The sequence below is a fragment of the Eublepharis macularius genome, chromosome 2 (genome assembly GCF_028583425.1).
Source record: "Eublepharis macularius isolate TG4126 chromosome 2, MPM_Emac_v1.0, whole genome shotgun sequence".
Taxonomy (NCBI): domain Eukaryota; kingdom Metazoa; phylum Chordata; class Lepidosauria; order Squamata; family Eublepharidae; genus Eublepharis; species Eublepharis macularius.
The window spans coordinates 205,893,995-205,908,598 of NC_072791.1; the positions used below are offsets into that span (position 1 = coordinate 205,893,995).

The 14,604-nt window shown below is 43.9% G+C and overlaps 1 protein-coding gene across 1 annotated transcript in view; it reads right to left on the bottom strand.

The window, feature by feature from the left end:
* Positions 1 to 2,354, bottom strand: part of CERKL (ceramide kinase like) — a 69,767-nt gene extending 67,413 nt beyond the window's left edge. Inside the window, exon 1 of the mRNA XM_054970124.1 lies at positions 2,051 to 2,354. Within this exon, the coding sequence (XP_054826099.1) occupies positions 2,051 to 2,354 (304 nt within the window). The remainder of the gene's footprint in view (positions 1 to 2,050) is intronic.
* Between the last annotated feature and the right edge of the window lie 12,250 nt (positions 2,355 to 14,604).

Genomic DNA, 14,604 nt, shown 5'->3' on the forward strand with positions numbered 1-14,604 from the left:
AAACTCAAAAACTAATGCACTGTAAGCCGGGTACACAACTTAACAGTTTACACGCATACAATCCACATACACGAGTTTTCACTGTTGACTGTGTATATACTGTGCCACTTCAGCTGGTCTTAAAAGCAATTTCAGGTAGGTAGTTGTGTTGGTCTGTGGTAGAATAGCAGGTTTTTAAATCTACTGGCACCTTAAGGACCAACAAGATTTTGGGGGTGTAAGCTGTCAAGAGTCAAATCTCCCTTTTTCAGAAATAGGAAGGAGTGGAGATCACTGAGCCTTTATATCCCAGATAGAAGGCGGAAAGGGTGTTGTAAGGAAGGGCATCAGGATGTAAAAGTACAATGATATAATACAGCTTGATGAGAGCAGAAGTTAGCAGATGCTAAATTACTGGTGCCCTAAACAGGATAGCTCAAGACAGCCTGATCTTGTCAGATCTCAAAAGCTAAGCAGGGTCTGCCTTGCTTAGTAATTGAATGGGAGACCTCCAATGAAGACCAGGGTTGCAGAGGCAGGCAATGGCAAACCACCTCTGTTAGTCTCTTGCCTTGAAAACCCCACCAGGGGTTGCCATAAGTCAGCTATGACTTGAGAGCGAATTTCATTTTTTATTTCAAATTACAGGTGCTAATTTCTGCTTTAATCAAGTGCATTGTTCCTTTGCATCCTGATCCCCTTCCTGGCAACACCCCTCCCACCTTCTGGCTGGTATATAAAGGCTCACGGATCTCCACTCCTCCCTGTATCTGGTAAAGGAAGTTTGGCTCTAGAAAGCTTGGCCGCTTGTTGGTCTATAAGGTGCCACTGGACTCAAATCCTGCTGTTCTACCGCAAACCAACACAACTACCTAGCCGAAGCTACATTTTGCATTATACCTTTGCATCCTGACTCCCTTCTTTGCAACACCCCTCTCACCTTCTGACTGGGATATAAAGGCTCAGGGATATCCTTTCCTACTTGTATCTAGAGTGTGTAACACTTACTTTGGAACCATCCCACAGCATGCAAGTCAACAGGCATTTGATTGAACGAGTTAGATGCTATTATTTTTATAAATGTATGTATGTACGTACCCTAGATAGCCCAGGTGAGCTTGATCTCATCAGATCTCAGAAGCTAAGCAGGGTCAGCCTTGGTTAGTAACTGGATAGGAAGCCTCCAATGAAGACCAGGGGTCGTAGGGGCAGGCACATCACTTGTGTTAGTCTCTTGCCATGAAAAGACCCATCAGGGGTCACCATAGGCCATCTATGACTTGATGGCACACTCCATCATTATCATCATGTATGTACATGTATGTCAGCACAAAGGCTAAAATTAATGACCTCCTATATATGCTGAAGAAGGGAACTTTGATTCTCAAATGCCTACACCTTGAAAATCTTGTTGGTCTCTTAGGTGCCATTGGACTCAAATCCTCTTAATAAAAGGTAATCCGTGCCTTTGTGTGGTATTTTTTTCGGTCTTGATTCAAAAAGCATAGCTTTTTGCAGTTGTTTGATGGGACATAATCATTGGAGGGGGAATGTGAAAAGCCACCTTGAATTCAGCTACGACGTACTCCCCTGTAAAAAGCAGAAAAGAGCAAGAGTCCAGTAGCACCTATAAGAGTAACAAAATCTGTGGCAGGGTAGGAGTTTTCGTGAGTCACAGCTCACTTCTTCAAATACCGTATCTGAAGACGTGAGCTGTGGCTCATGAAAGCTCCTACCCTGGCACAAATTTTGTTACTCTTATAGGTGCTACTGAACTCTTGCTGTTTTCTACCGCTTTTTCTACTGGACTCTTTTGCTCTTTTCTACTGCTTTCCCTACTGGACTCTTGCTCTTTTCTACTACTTGCTCTTTTCTACTGCTCTCCTCTCCTCTATTCCACTGCTACAGACAGAAACTAACGCGGCTACCCACCTTGATCTATTCCCTGTAAAAAGAGAGGGCTGCAACACGATGCAGGCGCGAGCCCAGCCCAACGGCTTGGCATGTACCTGGGAACGGTAAGAGGAGGCAGGCGCCAAAGCAGCCCCCTCCCCTCCCGGCCCCGACTCACCTGTGGGGCTCTCGGGCTGGATGGGGGTCCAGCTGAGCCTCTTGGCGCTCAGCACCACGTCGCAGCTCTTCTCGCCGATACGGAAGATCCCCCTGAGGAGCGGCGGCTCGCCTTCGCCCCCCGCCGCCGCCTCAGCGCACCCCCGGCTGCCCCTCCTCAGAGGAGGCGCCCCCGCCTCACGCCCCTGCTCGGCCGTCGAGGAGGAGCCAGGAGGGCTGCCGCGTCCCCCCCGCCCGGCGCCCCCGTCCGCCGCGCAAGGACCCCTCCCGCTCTCGGCCCAGGCTATTCTCCTGAGGCGAGGCATTGGGGGGCCGCTCTCCTCAAGAAGCCCAGCGCGTCCCGGCTGCTACCAAGGCAGCGGGCCGCTCTCCTCCCCTTTCCTCCGGCTAAAGCGGTCGGGGGCGGGGAGAGGTCAGGCGGCGGTACAATGTGGGCTCTCCTCCTCCCTCCGCCTCCGCCTCCGCCTCGGCTATTAACGCTTCCCTCGCCACGGTCACAAGACCGCCCGCGCGCTCTGCCCCGGTGGAAACTTTTTGGCGGGCCTGCCTGAGGAAAGGGCGGGGAAATGAGGCCTGCTCTGAGGGCGATCCTGACAGCCCCTCTCTCTCCTTATGGCCGCGCTTGCTGAAGAGCGCGGGAAGGGGGTGGGTGGGAAAGCCAGGAATAGGCGAGGGGATTCCACACAGACCAAACCGAGCTTGTTTGGGTGACTCTTTATAGACCAGTGGAAAAGAGCGAGAGTCCAGTAGCACCTATCACTCTAACAACATTAGTGGTCGGGTATGAGCTTCGGTGAGCCACAGCTCACTTCTTCAGATACATTGGACAAACCAGCCAACCTCTACGCAAAAGAATAAATGGACACAAATCTGACATTAGAAATGGCAACATCCAGAAACCAGTGGGAGAACACTTCAGTCTACCAGGACATTCCATCAAAGACTTAAAGGTCGCTGTAGTTCAACAGAAACCTTTCAAAAACAAAATCCAAGGGGAAGCTGCTGAATTGGAATTCATATGCAAATTTGACTCTGTCAAGCTGGGACTGAATAGGGACTATGGTTATCTCATTATCACAGGTAACTGATTTCATTTACATAGGCGGGGTCAGGGAGAATCCAGTGGCACCTGACCTGGGCTTTCGAGGACCACAGTTCTCTTTGTCAGATGCATCTGGCGGGGAGGGCTGTGGTTATCGAAGGCTTGTGCTGCAGTGGAATTGTATGGTCTTGGTGGTGGTGCTGGACTCTTTTTGATTTTGCTACTACAGACTAACAAGGCAAACTCCTTTGAACCTTTACACAAGCAAACTGATCCCCACATCAAAAGGAGCTTTTGCATCTCCATATCAAAGGAGTTGTTTACATCCCTCCTCCCCTCTCCTCTATATTTGACCAGTTTCTTTCTGACCTCCATGCATCTGACGAAGAGAACTGTGGTTGTATTGTCGAAGGCTTTCACGGCCAGAGAACAATGGTTGTTGTGGGTTTTCCGGGCTGTATTGCCGTGGTCTTGGCATTGTAGTTCCATTGTAGTTCCTGACGTTTCGCCAGCAGCTGTGGCTGGCATCTTCAGAGGTGTAGCACCAAAAGACAGAGATCTCTGCCAGATCTCTGTCTTTTGGTGCTACACCTCTGAAGATGCCAGCCACAGCTGCTGGCGAAACGTCAGGAACTACAATGCCAAGACCACGGCAATACAGCCCGGAAAACCCACAACAACCATAGAACTGTGGTTCTCGAAAGCTTATGCTACAATAAAATTGGTTAGTCTTAAAGGTGCTACTGGACTCTTTCTGAAGTGAGCTGTGGCTCACGAAAGCTCATATCCTTCCACTGGGTTTGCCAGCCTCCAGGTGGTGGCTGGAGATCTCCTGGAATTACAATTGACCTCCAGGCCACAGAGATCAGTTCGCCTGGAGAAAATGGCTTCTTTGGAGGGAGGACTCTATGGAATTATATCACACTGATGCCCTTTCCCTCCCCAAATCCTTCCTTCTCCATGTTTCACCCCTCAGATCTCCAGGAATTTCCCAACTTGGAGCTGGCAACCCTACCTACCACAAATGTTGTTAGTCTTATAGGTGCTATTGGACTCCTGCTCTTTTCCACTGCTACAGACAAACTAACATGGCTGCTCATCTTGATCTTTTCAGACCAGGCACTTTTTTCTTAGCCTTATCTACCTCACACAAGAGCAAGCTTCAGGTACAGTAGCACCTTAAAGACCAGCTAGGTTTCCAGGGTATGAGCTTTACAGAGTCAAAACTTCCTTCCTCAGGTAGGATTGGTTTGAAGGTGTTTTTAGTTGGTGGTGTTTTTTTCCACTCCTTGTATATGAGGAAGGCAGCTTTGACTCCCAAGAGCACATACCCTGGAAATCTGGTTGGTCTTTAAGGTGCTACTGGATTTGAAGCTTGCTTTTTTTTACTACAGACCAACGCGGCTACCTACCTAAGACTGCCTCATAGAGTTAGTTAGGAGTAGAAAATGAAGGAGAGAGCTGTGGACTTTTACCCTGAGCTCACTGGAGATTAAGATAGCCATAACAACACTTTTGTTTTAAGGGGGAGGATCTTTATGTAGGAAAAGTAATTGCCTAACAACCAGAAACTGCAGGCAGCTATTTTGTTCTATCTGTCTGTCTGTCTGTCTGTCATCCAAAATGCAGAAGGAAGAGCCATGTATGCCATCTAAGGTTGACAACTTCTTAGTGGGGTCTAGAGATCACAAATTGGAATTTGTTTTCAGTTCCCCTGGAGAAAATGGCTGCTTTGGAGGGTGTACTCTATAGTGTTATATCCTGCTGAGATCTCTCTCCTCCTCAAACCCTGCCCTCCCCAGGGTCCACCCCCCCCCAAGTGTCCAGGAGTTTGCCAAGCTGGAGTTGGTAACCCTGATGTCACCCTTACCACCTGGAAGTAAGTTTTCAGAAAAATGTATTAGACAGAAAACACTGATGTATTCTTAATCCTTCAGGAATATTCTGGGCTGCCAGTAGTCGAGATTTTTTTCACAGACACTTCTTAAATTTTTTCAAGTGTCTTGCCGTTTCACTTGTAAAGGTGGGAACAGTATTCCACTCAGTTGTTCACTGAAGAAGCAAACCTGTCTTCTCAATGTTCTGCATAGTTACGGCAAAGCAGTCTTGAGATAACTGACAAATACTTAATTTTTTGTTATAAACAACATATTTATAAATATTATATTTATATATATTATAAATAATACAATTTATTTTAATGATTATTATCTACTTTTTGATCCCACTGTTCTTCCAAGTAGCTTAATCAGTTAGTTAATAAGCTAACCAATGCATGGGTCTCCCTTCTACTTCAGTGGTTACAAAAATAGTAAGACCACAAGGATTCATTTAAATAAAAAAATGACTAAACAGCATACTAAAAAGAAATTATAAAATCAAAAGGAATAATTCTTCGGGGGGGGGGGATCATCCTGCGCTTGTTGCAAGAGTAGAGAACATGTCTGATAAGCTTCTTTCTGAAGGGAATTCTGTTATTATAGCGCCACAACAGTAAAAGTCCCTTCTGCAGTAGCTGTTACCTAATTTCAGAAGATGGAGGCAAACAGAAAAGGGCCTCAGAAGATTATTCACTGGGCAATCTGGTTAGGATCATACTAGGTCTTCAGTCAGCACTTTGAATTGTGGCTAGGAAGCAAATTTGAGACTGCAATGAAGTTCTTTGAGAGTAGATGTAATAATGTCATTACACTAGGCTCCAGTTCATAAGCTGACCAATGTGTTATGAATCAAAATTTTCAAAGACTTTTCAAAAGCCACCAGCAAGTCTGGATGTTACTGCAGAATGGATATCTGTCACAAGATTGTGGATTGCCAGAGGATACAGCTGGTATCATTACTGTAGTTGTAAAAGCCACTCCAGGTGATTTATACTGTGTGCTGGACTGAAGAGCATTTCTAAGAAACAAACTTGACATTAAGGGAGAATACAGTTCCATGCAGTTTGACTACTGCTAAATCACTCATGAAGAGAACCTATGTTTTAGCTTTTTTTAAATATTAATCTGAAGGCTGAAATTTTTCAATAATTATTTGAATAAATTGGAACTGTTCTGGAACCAATGCACATACTAAAACTCTGCATCCATCATGCTTACGTACTTACTAATAAATTCTACTTTTATTTAAGAAAAAAATATCCTTTTTTTTCACCCCACAACCACCCTCACATGCTGACCGTTCTGTCAAACTACTATCTATAGCAAGCCTTCCTGTATTTACACTTGATCTTAGCCAAAAGACCGAGAAGCGATTCCTGTATTTATAAGTTAAACCAAGGAAATCTAAGGTGAAAGCCTTTGGTAGCAGCAAAAACCTTTTGAGGGAGTCAGAGAGGCAGAAATATATAGATAAGACACATACAAAAGGGAAGGTGTTTTTGAGATAAAAGCTTGGGTAAAGTAGAGAACACCTAAACTCTGTTTGAGTGGAATTAAAAAAGTGTGTTGTCTGTGACCAGAGCCCTCCTGAGGTATAAGTGTAAGGTTCTTTAAAGAGGAGCTGAATTAAAGGTCCAAAGGCAAAAGTTTTTAAAAAGGCAAAAGGTTAAAAAAACAATTCAAAAGGTAATAAAAGGTTAAAAAACAAACAGCAAATCATTACATGCTTTATTTGGCAAACTCTGACAGGGGAATCGGATCAATTACTCCCATATCAAAGCTGACATATTTTAAGACATGTATAAGTTATATTTGTTTTAAAATGAATTTTATTGATTGAGTACTGGAATGGAAATGTTCAAGATAACATTCAATCATATGTTTCTTAATTTATTATAAAGAGATTTCAAGGCTATGGATATTATTTATCTGTGGCAGTGATAGAACTTGTAGAAAGCACTTTCCTTACACATATAAAACATTAAGCTTTTTCTTACAGTTATTTTATATCTCTTTGTCCTCTTAGTCATATTTTGTATTTTTCTAAGTTGTTTTCCATACTTCATTTATATTTCATTTATTTATTCCCCTCCCTTTCTCCCCAATGTTGACCCAAAGTGGCTTACATCATTATCCTCTTTCCATTTTATTCTCATAACAACCCTGTGAGGTAGGCTAGGCTGAGAGACTGTGACTGGCCTAAAGTTACCCAGCAAGTTCCATGGCAGAGCTGGGGTTCAAACCTGGGTCCCCTAAGTCTTAATCCGACACTCTAACTAGTATATCCTACTGGCTCTTATACCCCTCCTTCCTTTACAGTGAGGACCCAAGCAGCTCATAGAAGACAACAAACTGAAATGCTACAAATGCTCTGCTTTTTGGTCTGTAATACTCTAACCTTTTGAAGATGTGGAGTATATCTACTCTGGCAATGTTTATATAAATGAAAAATTCAAGAAAAGCCTTGTTAATTCTCTTCCCTGCTGAGTCCATTCTCTGTCATCACCAGCTTGCTAGCTCCATGCTTTGTGAAACCAAAACAAGAATTGAAGTCCATTAGAGGACTTCAACTCTTGTTTTGTTTTCACAAAGGACACATACACTGTTAAAATAACTGTTTATGTGAATTACGTGTGAAGAGTAACTCATGTGCCACTACTCACAGCTAAGGGTGCAAAGAATGTCGGAAAAAGTACATTCAAACTTTCCTTGTTCATAATGCCCATTTTATGTTGAATTGAACACCTCATATGATTGCCTGCCTCCACAATTTGCTCATAATTCAAACTGAATAGCATTTCAAGTAGTTTTGCATCTGCTCGGTGGACAAGTAGTTGTTGCTGACACACGCTCACAATTTATTGACTTGCTTCAGTTGTGTATGCCCTAGGGTAATGGTGAGCAAGTCATGCATCGTCTAAAATTAAGTAAGTTAGACTGCTGCTTTTGCACCTGTGTGGTTGACAGCCTTCAGTGTGCTGGTGCATGCTTAAAATTGACTGGATTCCCAGGCCTCAATTTAGGAACATGCAAATCCAATTAATGCCAATGAACACACTCAGCTGGGACAAGGCTGAAACATGAAAGAATAGCCATATTTTTCCTCCATCCTTACTCCACCATCATTGATATTCAAGGAAGGATACTTCTTTTGAAATACAAGATTTTTTCCCCTGTCTTGTGCATTAAGTAAACAGATGGGAGAGGGGGACAGCCACATTTGAACTGTCAGGCAAAATGAGCAGGACTAGAACAGAGAGCCAAATCAAGCAGCTTCCCTTCCTGCCCAGCCCCATAGCAGGATTGAAACACCTCTTTCTGTTTTATTGATTTTCTTTTTAACAAAAAAGTGACAGATGAGGAACAGGGAAAGCAATGTGAGGACATACATGTGCAAGCATTTGTGATTCAATTTCAAACATTTGGAAAACATTTTTTGAAAGCTGGATAGTGTTCTTTGCAATTAATTCAAGATCCAAACAGAAGGCTGATGGAGCATCCCTGAATGCAATGTGTCTGTATATCAATATAGCTAATTATCAACGAGGCCAAATCTGAGGACAGAGACTGCAACCAGGAATGAACAAGACAGATCTTTCTACAAATCTGGAAAATGCCCAAGGTTTTCAGGAAAATCTGAAATCTAAAAAGCAAAACATTGAGAAGTTAAAAATCCACAAAATGATAAAAGAGAGAGCCTATAACTTTAAGAAAAGACTGTCCTCGGTGGCTGTTGCTAGGCAACCACAACAGTTTGGTCAGATTCCAGCTCCTAGTGGGTCCATATAGTCCCTGTAACCACAATGATGGGATTATGCTAAATAGCAGTGTGTGCATATCCTCATATTTCCTCCACATACTCCACTTACTGAAGAGGCAATATACTTTCCAATTTAAAAATGTATAATATAAACTGATTCTTCAGCAATGTGGGGGAGCACCCATTAGCATGCAGGGTTCTAGATCTGTGATCTTATAGCTTTGTTGAATTGCACTCATAAGAGATTATGCCCCAAGCATTTTTTCCCTGTGGTATGAACCATAAAGAACAAACAAGAATAGTAATCCTCAATAAAATCATATTTGAGATGATCAGTATATTGTACTGAGATTTTAGGGGCTGCAACAGACTCTGGGATGAGGGGTTCATGACCTGAGTCCAAGGATGGAGGTAGGGCTGTTTCCCAGGGTTCCTGCATGTCACAGGGAGCTCCCAGAAGAGTCTCAGCTGCCTCCTCCTGGGGTGGTCCCAGGTGCTCAGTCTCATTCTCCAAACCTCCTGCCTCTTCACCCGGGTAGGTCAGAGCTCTGGTGCATGATGGCTTCTTACCCATATAATGTACTTTCTGTTGTGTAATGAAACAATTGTAATCTCAGTAATTGTTGGTGGTAGAGGGTGCCCTCAAGTCATCACTGACCTATGGCGACCTCTGGTGGGGATTTCATGGCAAGACATTAACAGAGGTGGTTTGCCATTGCCTGCCTGTGCAACCCTGGTCTTCACTGGAGGTCTTCCATCCAATTACTAACCAAGGCCAACCTTGCTTAGCTTCCAATGAGATCAGGCTCACCTGGGCTACCTAGGTCAGGGCAATCTTAGTAACTGAAACTAATTATAACAATAATGTAAATTGGGTCATATTAGGGATTTTTTTCCCATATGGGTAAAAAAGGCAGTGAAAAAGGCAGCCATGTACCCATGACCAAGTTTGAGTAAGAGTATTGTCTTCCTGTATGACTACCTTAAAGTTTATTTCCCTTGTAAATAGCCTTTAGCTCACTGCAGAGTCCTGAGTATTGCTTCCATTTTGATAAAAAACATTTCCACCACTACAGCTGTATTCCCACAGCTAACAACTTCCGGCATGAATTATGGTTAGCAAAGTAAACTGTACATAAAACGGATGAACACTTATGCTGGCAATTTAAAAAGAATGCACGTGATGCATGTATTCTTCCCACCTTCCCCCACAGAACTTTCCAACCACTAACCCCTGCCCCACTCCATTAACAAAAAGCTGTACTTGTCGGACAACTGCACCCCTCTAACCAGGGCCGGTGCCAGAGGTTCTGGCGCCCGAGGCGGCGTGTGTGCGCTCTGCGCGCGCGTGCACGCCACGGACTGCGTGATGACATCATCGCAGATGTCATCACGCACCGCAGGGGGCTGGGCAGCTCGCGGAGCCCCGAGCCCAGAAGCTTCAAGCTGCTGCTGGGGCGGCGTGCGGATGCTACTCCGTGCGCCGCCCCAGCAACAGCTCACGGATTCTGCACCCAGCTGGGGCAGAGGAGCGCACAGCGGAGCTGGCGTGGCTGGCTGCAGCAGCAGCTGCAGCCAGCCAGCCCCGTGCCGCCGCCGCCACATGCCCCAGCCGAGCGCAGAAGCTGTGAGCCACTGCTGGGGCGGCACGCGGAGGCTGCTCTGTGCGCCACCCCAGCAACAGCTCACGGCTTCTGCGACCGGCTGGGGTCGAGGAGCACGCAGCGGAGCTGGCGTGGCTGGCTGCAGCTGCTGCTGCAGCCAGCCAGCTCTGTGCCGCCGCCGCCATGCACCCCAGCTGGGCGCACAAGCCGCAAGCCATTGCTGGGGCGGTGCCCGGAGGCTGCGCCCAGCTGGGGTCTGTGGTGGTGGCGGCGGTGGCAGCACGGAACTGGCTGGCTGCAGCAGTAGCTGCAGCCCAGTCATGCCAGCTTCGCTCCACCCCCGACACCCCCTCCGGGGCCCCTCCAATGCCCGCACACCCGAGGCCACCGCCTACCTGCCCTCCATGGGCACGCCGGCCCTGCCTCTAATAGCCTCTCTAAAGGCCAAGACCAACTGAACTGGGCTTTATGTGGTCCAACATTGTTTTGATGTTAAATGACTGTGGCGTTGAAAGTACTGCAAGGAGAATGAAGCTTTCAGAATGGGGATTTTATGCTTCCTCCCTCCTGCGGCAGCCCACTGAGCTCTCAGATTCTACTGCTGGGAGTTGGGGACCTTCACAACCTGTAGTGCAGATCTGCACCTCCCTCCTCCACCAATGGAAGTGTTGTTCCACTGGAGTGATGCCTTAGGAAAGCAGAATTGGATTCAAACCAAGCAGTCTACAATACTGAGAGATTCCGCACACGTTGGATAATGCACTTTCAATGCACTTTATCAATCGTTTGAGGTGGATTTTTTGTTCCGCACACAAAAAAATCCGTTCCAAATGATCTGTAAAGAGGATTGGAAGTACATTATCCAACATGTGCGGAATCAGTCACTGAGATAGTAAGGAAGAATGTATTAATGTTTCCGTGGCTGTAAACGATTACTGAACAAAGGGACATTATAGTTAATTGCTGCATTGGAAGTTGACATTTTGGCACTTGTGGATAAATTTCATGGTTAGAATATACAAGTTGTCATCATGGACCCTGACTAATATATTCTTTAAAAGTTAGTCTGAACCATCTGGCATAAACAGCTATATTGTTCCAAGCCACAACAAATCTTTCATATTAAAAAAAAACCCTAAGTAGGGGCATACTCCCTATTTTGTTCAGTAGGATTAATATTGACATTTACACACACAGCAGGGGAAACTCTGTTCCCATAAAAGTCTGTAGGAAATTTGCCACTGACATTAATGGAGTCCTGGTTTCATCTTATGTCAATATTCATACCAGTGTTTATAAAAGTCACATCTAACTGGCAGCTTTCCATCCATATGTAATACAATTAATGTTACACAAGCGCATGTAACGTTAGACTTTGTACAAAGAGAGATGTAATACAGAAAGATACAATTTAGGTTTTGTACATATATTCATCTCCCACACTGTACTGCAAGAACGCAAAGAATAACTATTAGTTAAAATATTCTATTTCTTATTTCTCCTTTATATAAGTGACTTCTTAGGAGCCATTATTTTAGATTTAAAGGTCACAAGAAATACCGACTGGAGCTTCTGTAGTGACCAGCTGATCATTTTATTGTGGATTGTTTTCTGTTTTTCTTGATACATAGTGCTTGAGAGAGAGACAGAGTGTTCTAATGGATAGACTGTTGGACTTGGACCAAGGAGATTTGAGTTAATCTCCACTCAGCTAGGAAGCTGACTGGGTGACCTTCAGACATCAGGGTCTGGGTGCAACTAAATAAGACGCTGGAAATCTGTGACTGACAATTCAGATGTCTTCCATTTTCTTTAAAATAGAAAAGAGTCCAGTAGCACCTTTAAGACTAACCCACTTTACTGTAGCATAAGCTTTCAAGAATCACAGTTCTCTTTGTCAGATGCATGGAGGGTAAGAAGAAACTCCATGCACCTGACGAAGAGAACTGTGATTCTTGAACGCTTATGCTACAGTAAAGTGGGTTAGTCTTAAAGGTGCTACTGGACTCTTTTCTATTTTGCTACTACAGACTAACACAGCTAACTCCTCTGGATCTATTTTCTTTAAAAGCAGCTATGAGGGTTGATTTGGATTGGGGCTATTAAACAGGGAAGGTGTAGTCCCTTCTTTTATCCAATAGAATAGAAATTGGCTCCAAGCTTCTATTATTCCTGGTAAAGAAACCAAACCTCAACCAGCTTACTCTTTAAGTTTTGAAACAAATGGGAGACAACAAAGGGAAGGAAGAAGCAACAGAAAGATTAAATAACAGGTGACAGTTCACAAATTCACAAATTCAACTTTTTTTCACATTGACCAGGTCAACTTTGGGGCTGTTTCCCACATTTCTTCATGCATATTACATGTGAGAAGAAGCCAAGATAAGTTGCTTCCTCTCTACTGCCAGTATATGTACAATGACCAGGGCTCTTTTTCATCAGGAACGCAGTGGAATGGAGTTCCGGCACCTCTTAAATTGACGAGGGCAATTTAAACTTTAAAAAACTCCCCCCTTGTTCCAGCTGACCCAAAGTGACGTCATTGTGCAGTCCTGAGTTCCACCACCTCTTTCCCCAGAAAAAATGCCCTGACATGGCCCACACTTCGATTTTCCTTTATATGAGGATGACACAGCGAAAAGGCTAAGCCAGAAGATTCATGACATTGATGGTTACATCCTTCAGGCTTCATTGGGGGGCTTTATTTATTTATTTATTTAATTACTTGATTTATTTATGAAGTCTGCCTTTCTCTCTGAGACTCAGAGGGAATGAAAGGATATAAATGGCCCAGTAAGACAAGCAATGGACAACGCAAATAGGACTAGGATTTCAGAATCAAGGAGCAATGTGAACAACAAACTGTCTACAGCAGGTATACTCTGAAATGGATTACAAAGCAAAGAAGTAGAAGCAGATAATAGCTACGTTAATCATTGCAACCAACTATTAAATACACTCTCTTGAACATTACCATATTGTATATCCTATGGAATGACTGAAGTGTAGGAGCCTTTCTGACCTCCTCTAGCAGGTCGTTTCACAAGGTGGGAGCCACCACCGAAAATGTATGTGAATTTCCAGATATAACAGTCTCATTGGGAAGAGGATATTGTACTTTATTCCTGATTGTCACAAAACATTGCATTTTCTTTTGCTTTCCACCAAATGTTATTTTTAATGTACACCGTCTGCCGTGCACCGCTGCTATGCATAATCCATTAATCCGCACTTCTTAGAAGACCGTGCCCAGTGTCTGCTGGTACAATGTTCCCACCAGAATGATGCTACATATTGTGTGTCACAGACAGTAATTTGTGCTTTCTATATTCAGTTTCCTAGGCAAAGTAACTCAAGCCAGTACATTGAAAATTAAAGGCAGCTATTCAGTGCTTAACATACCATGTAGGCAATTTTACAGTACTGGTTTAAGTGAATGCAATGAGACCAACGTTGTGCTATCAAACTTGTGCTACCCTGTTAAGTTCATAATTCCATGTTTTTGTAGGAAAGACATGTACATACACATTTAAACAACAACTCATTAGCAGTTTTTTTAACCCATCACTAATATGCACTAATATATTTTATGTTGGTTGTTGTGGATTTTCCGGGCTGTATTGCCGTGGTCTTGGCATTGTAGTTCCTGACGTTTCGCCAGCAGCTGTGACTGGCATCTTCAGAAGTGTAGCACCAAAAGACAGAGATCAATCAGTGTCACAGTGAGGAAAAGATGTTAGCAGGTAATTTATATCTACTCAGGAAGGTGGGGTTGGGCTGAGTCATCCAGTCACAGCAGCTGGCGAAACATCAGGAACTACAATGCCAAGACCACGGCTATACAGCCCGGAAAATCCACAACAACCATTGTTCTCTGGCCATGAAAGCCGGACAATACATATTTTATGTTGATAAACTGAGGAAAATCCAATTGCAATAGTGGTCTTCCAGCTAAATTGCATATTTAGGCCATGTTAATGTTCATCCAGTCAGCCTAACACAATCCACTTTCGTTATTTATTAAGACTGTGCTGTGCCTTTGTACAGGACCTAACTACTAAAGCTATAGATGAATATTAATCATTTAAAATATTTATTAAGCATATTTGTAATGATTTGGGCCGTTCTTTGTTTTTAAAAAATCCTCTCAAGCATTGAAGTAATAATTTGCTATTTATGAGGAATGAGTTTAACCTGAGGAGATAAAAAAAGAGGAGATTAACAACAGTTTTCGTGTAGACTACTGTGGAGAACAAAAGAAAAAGCAGA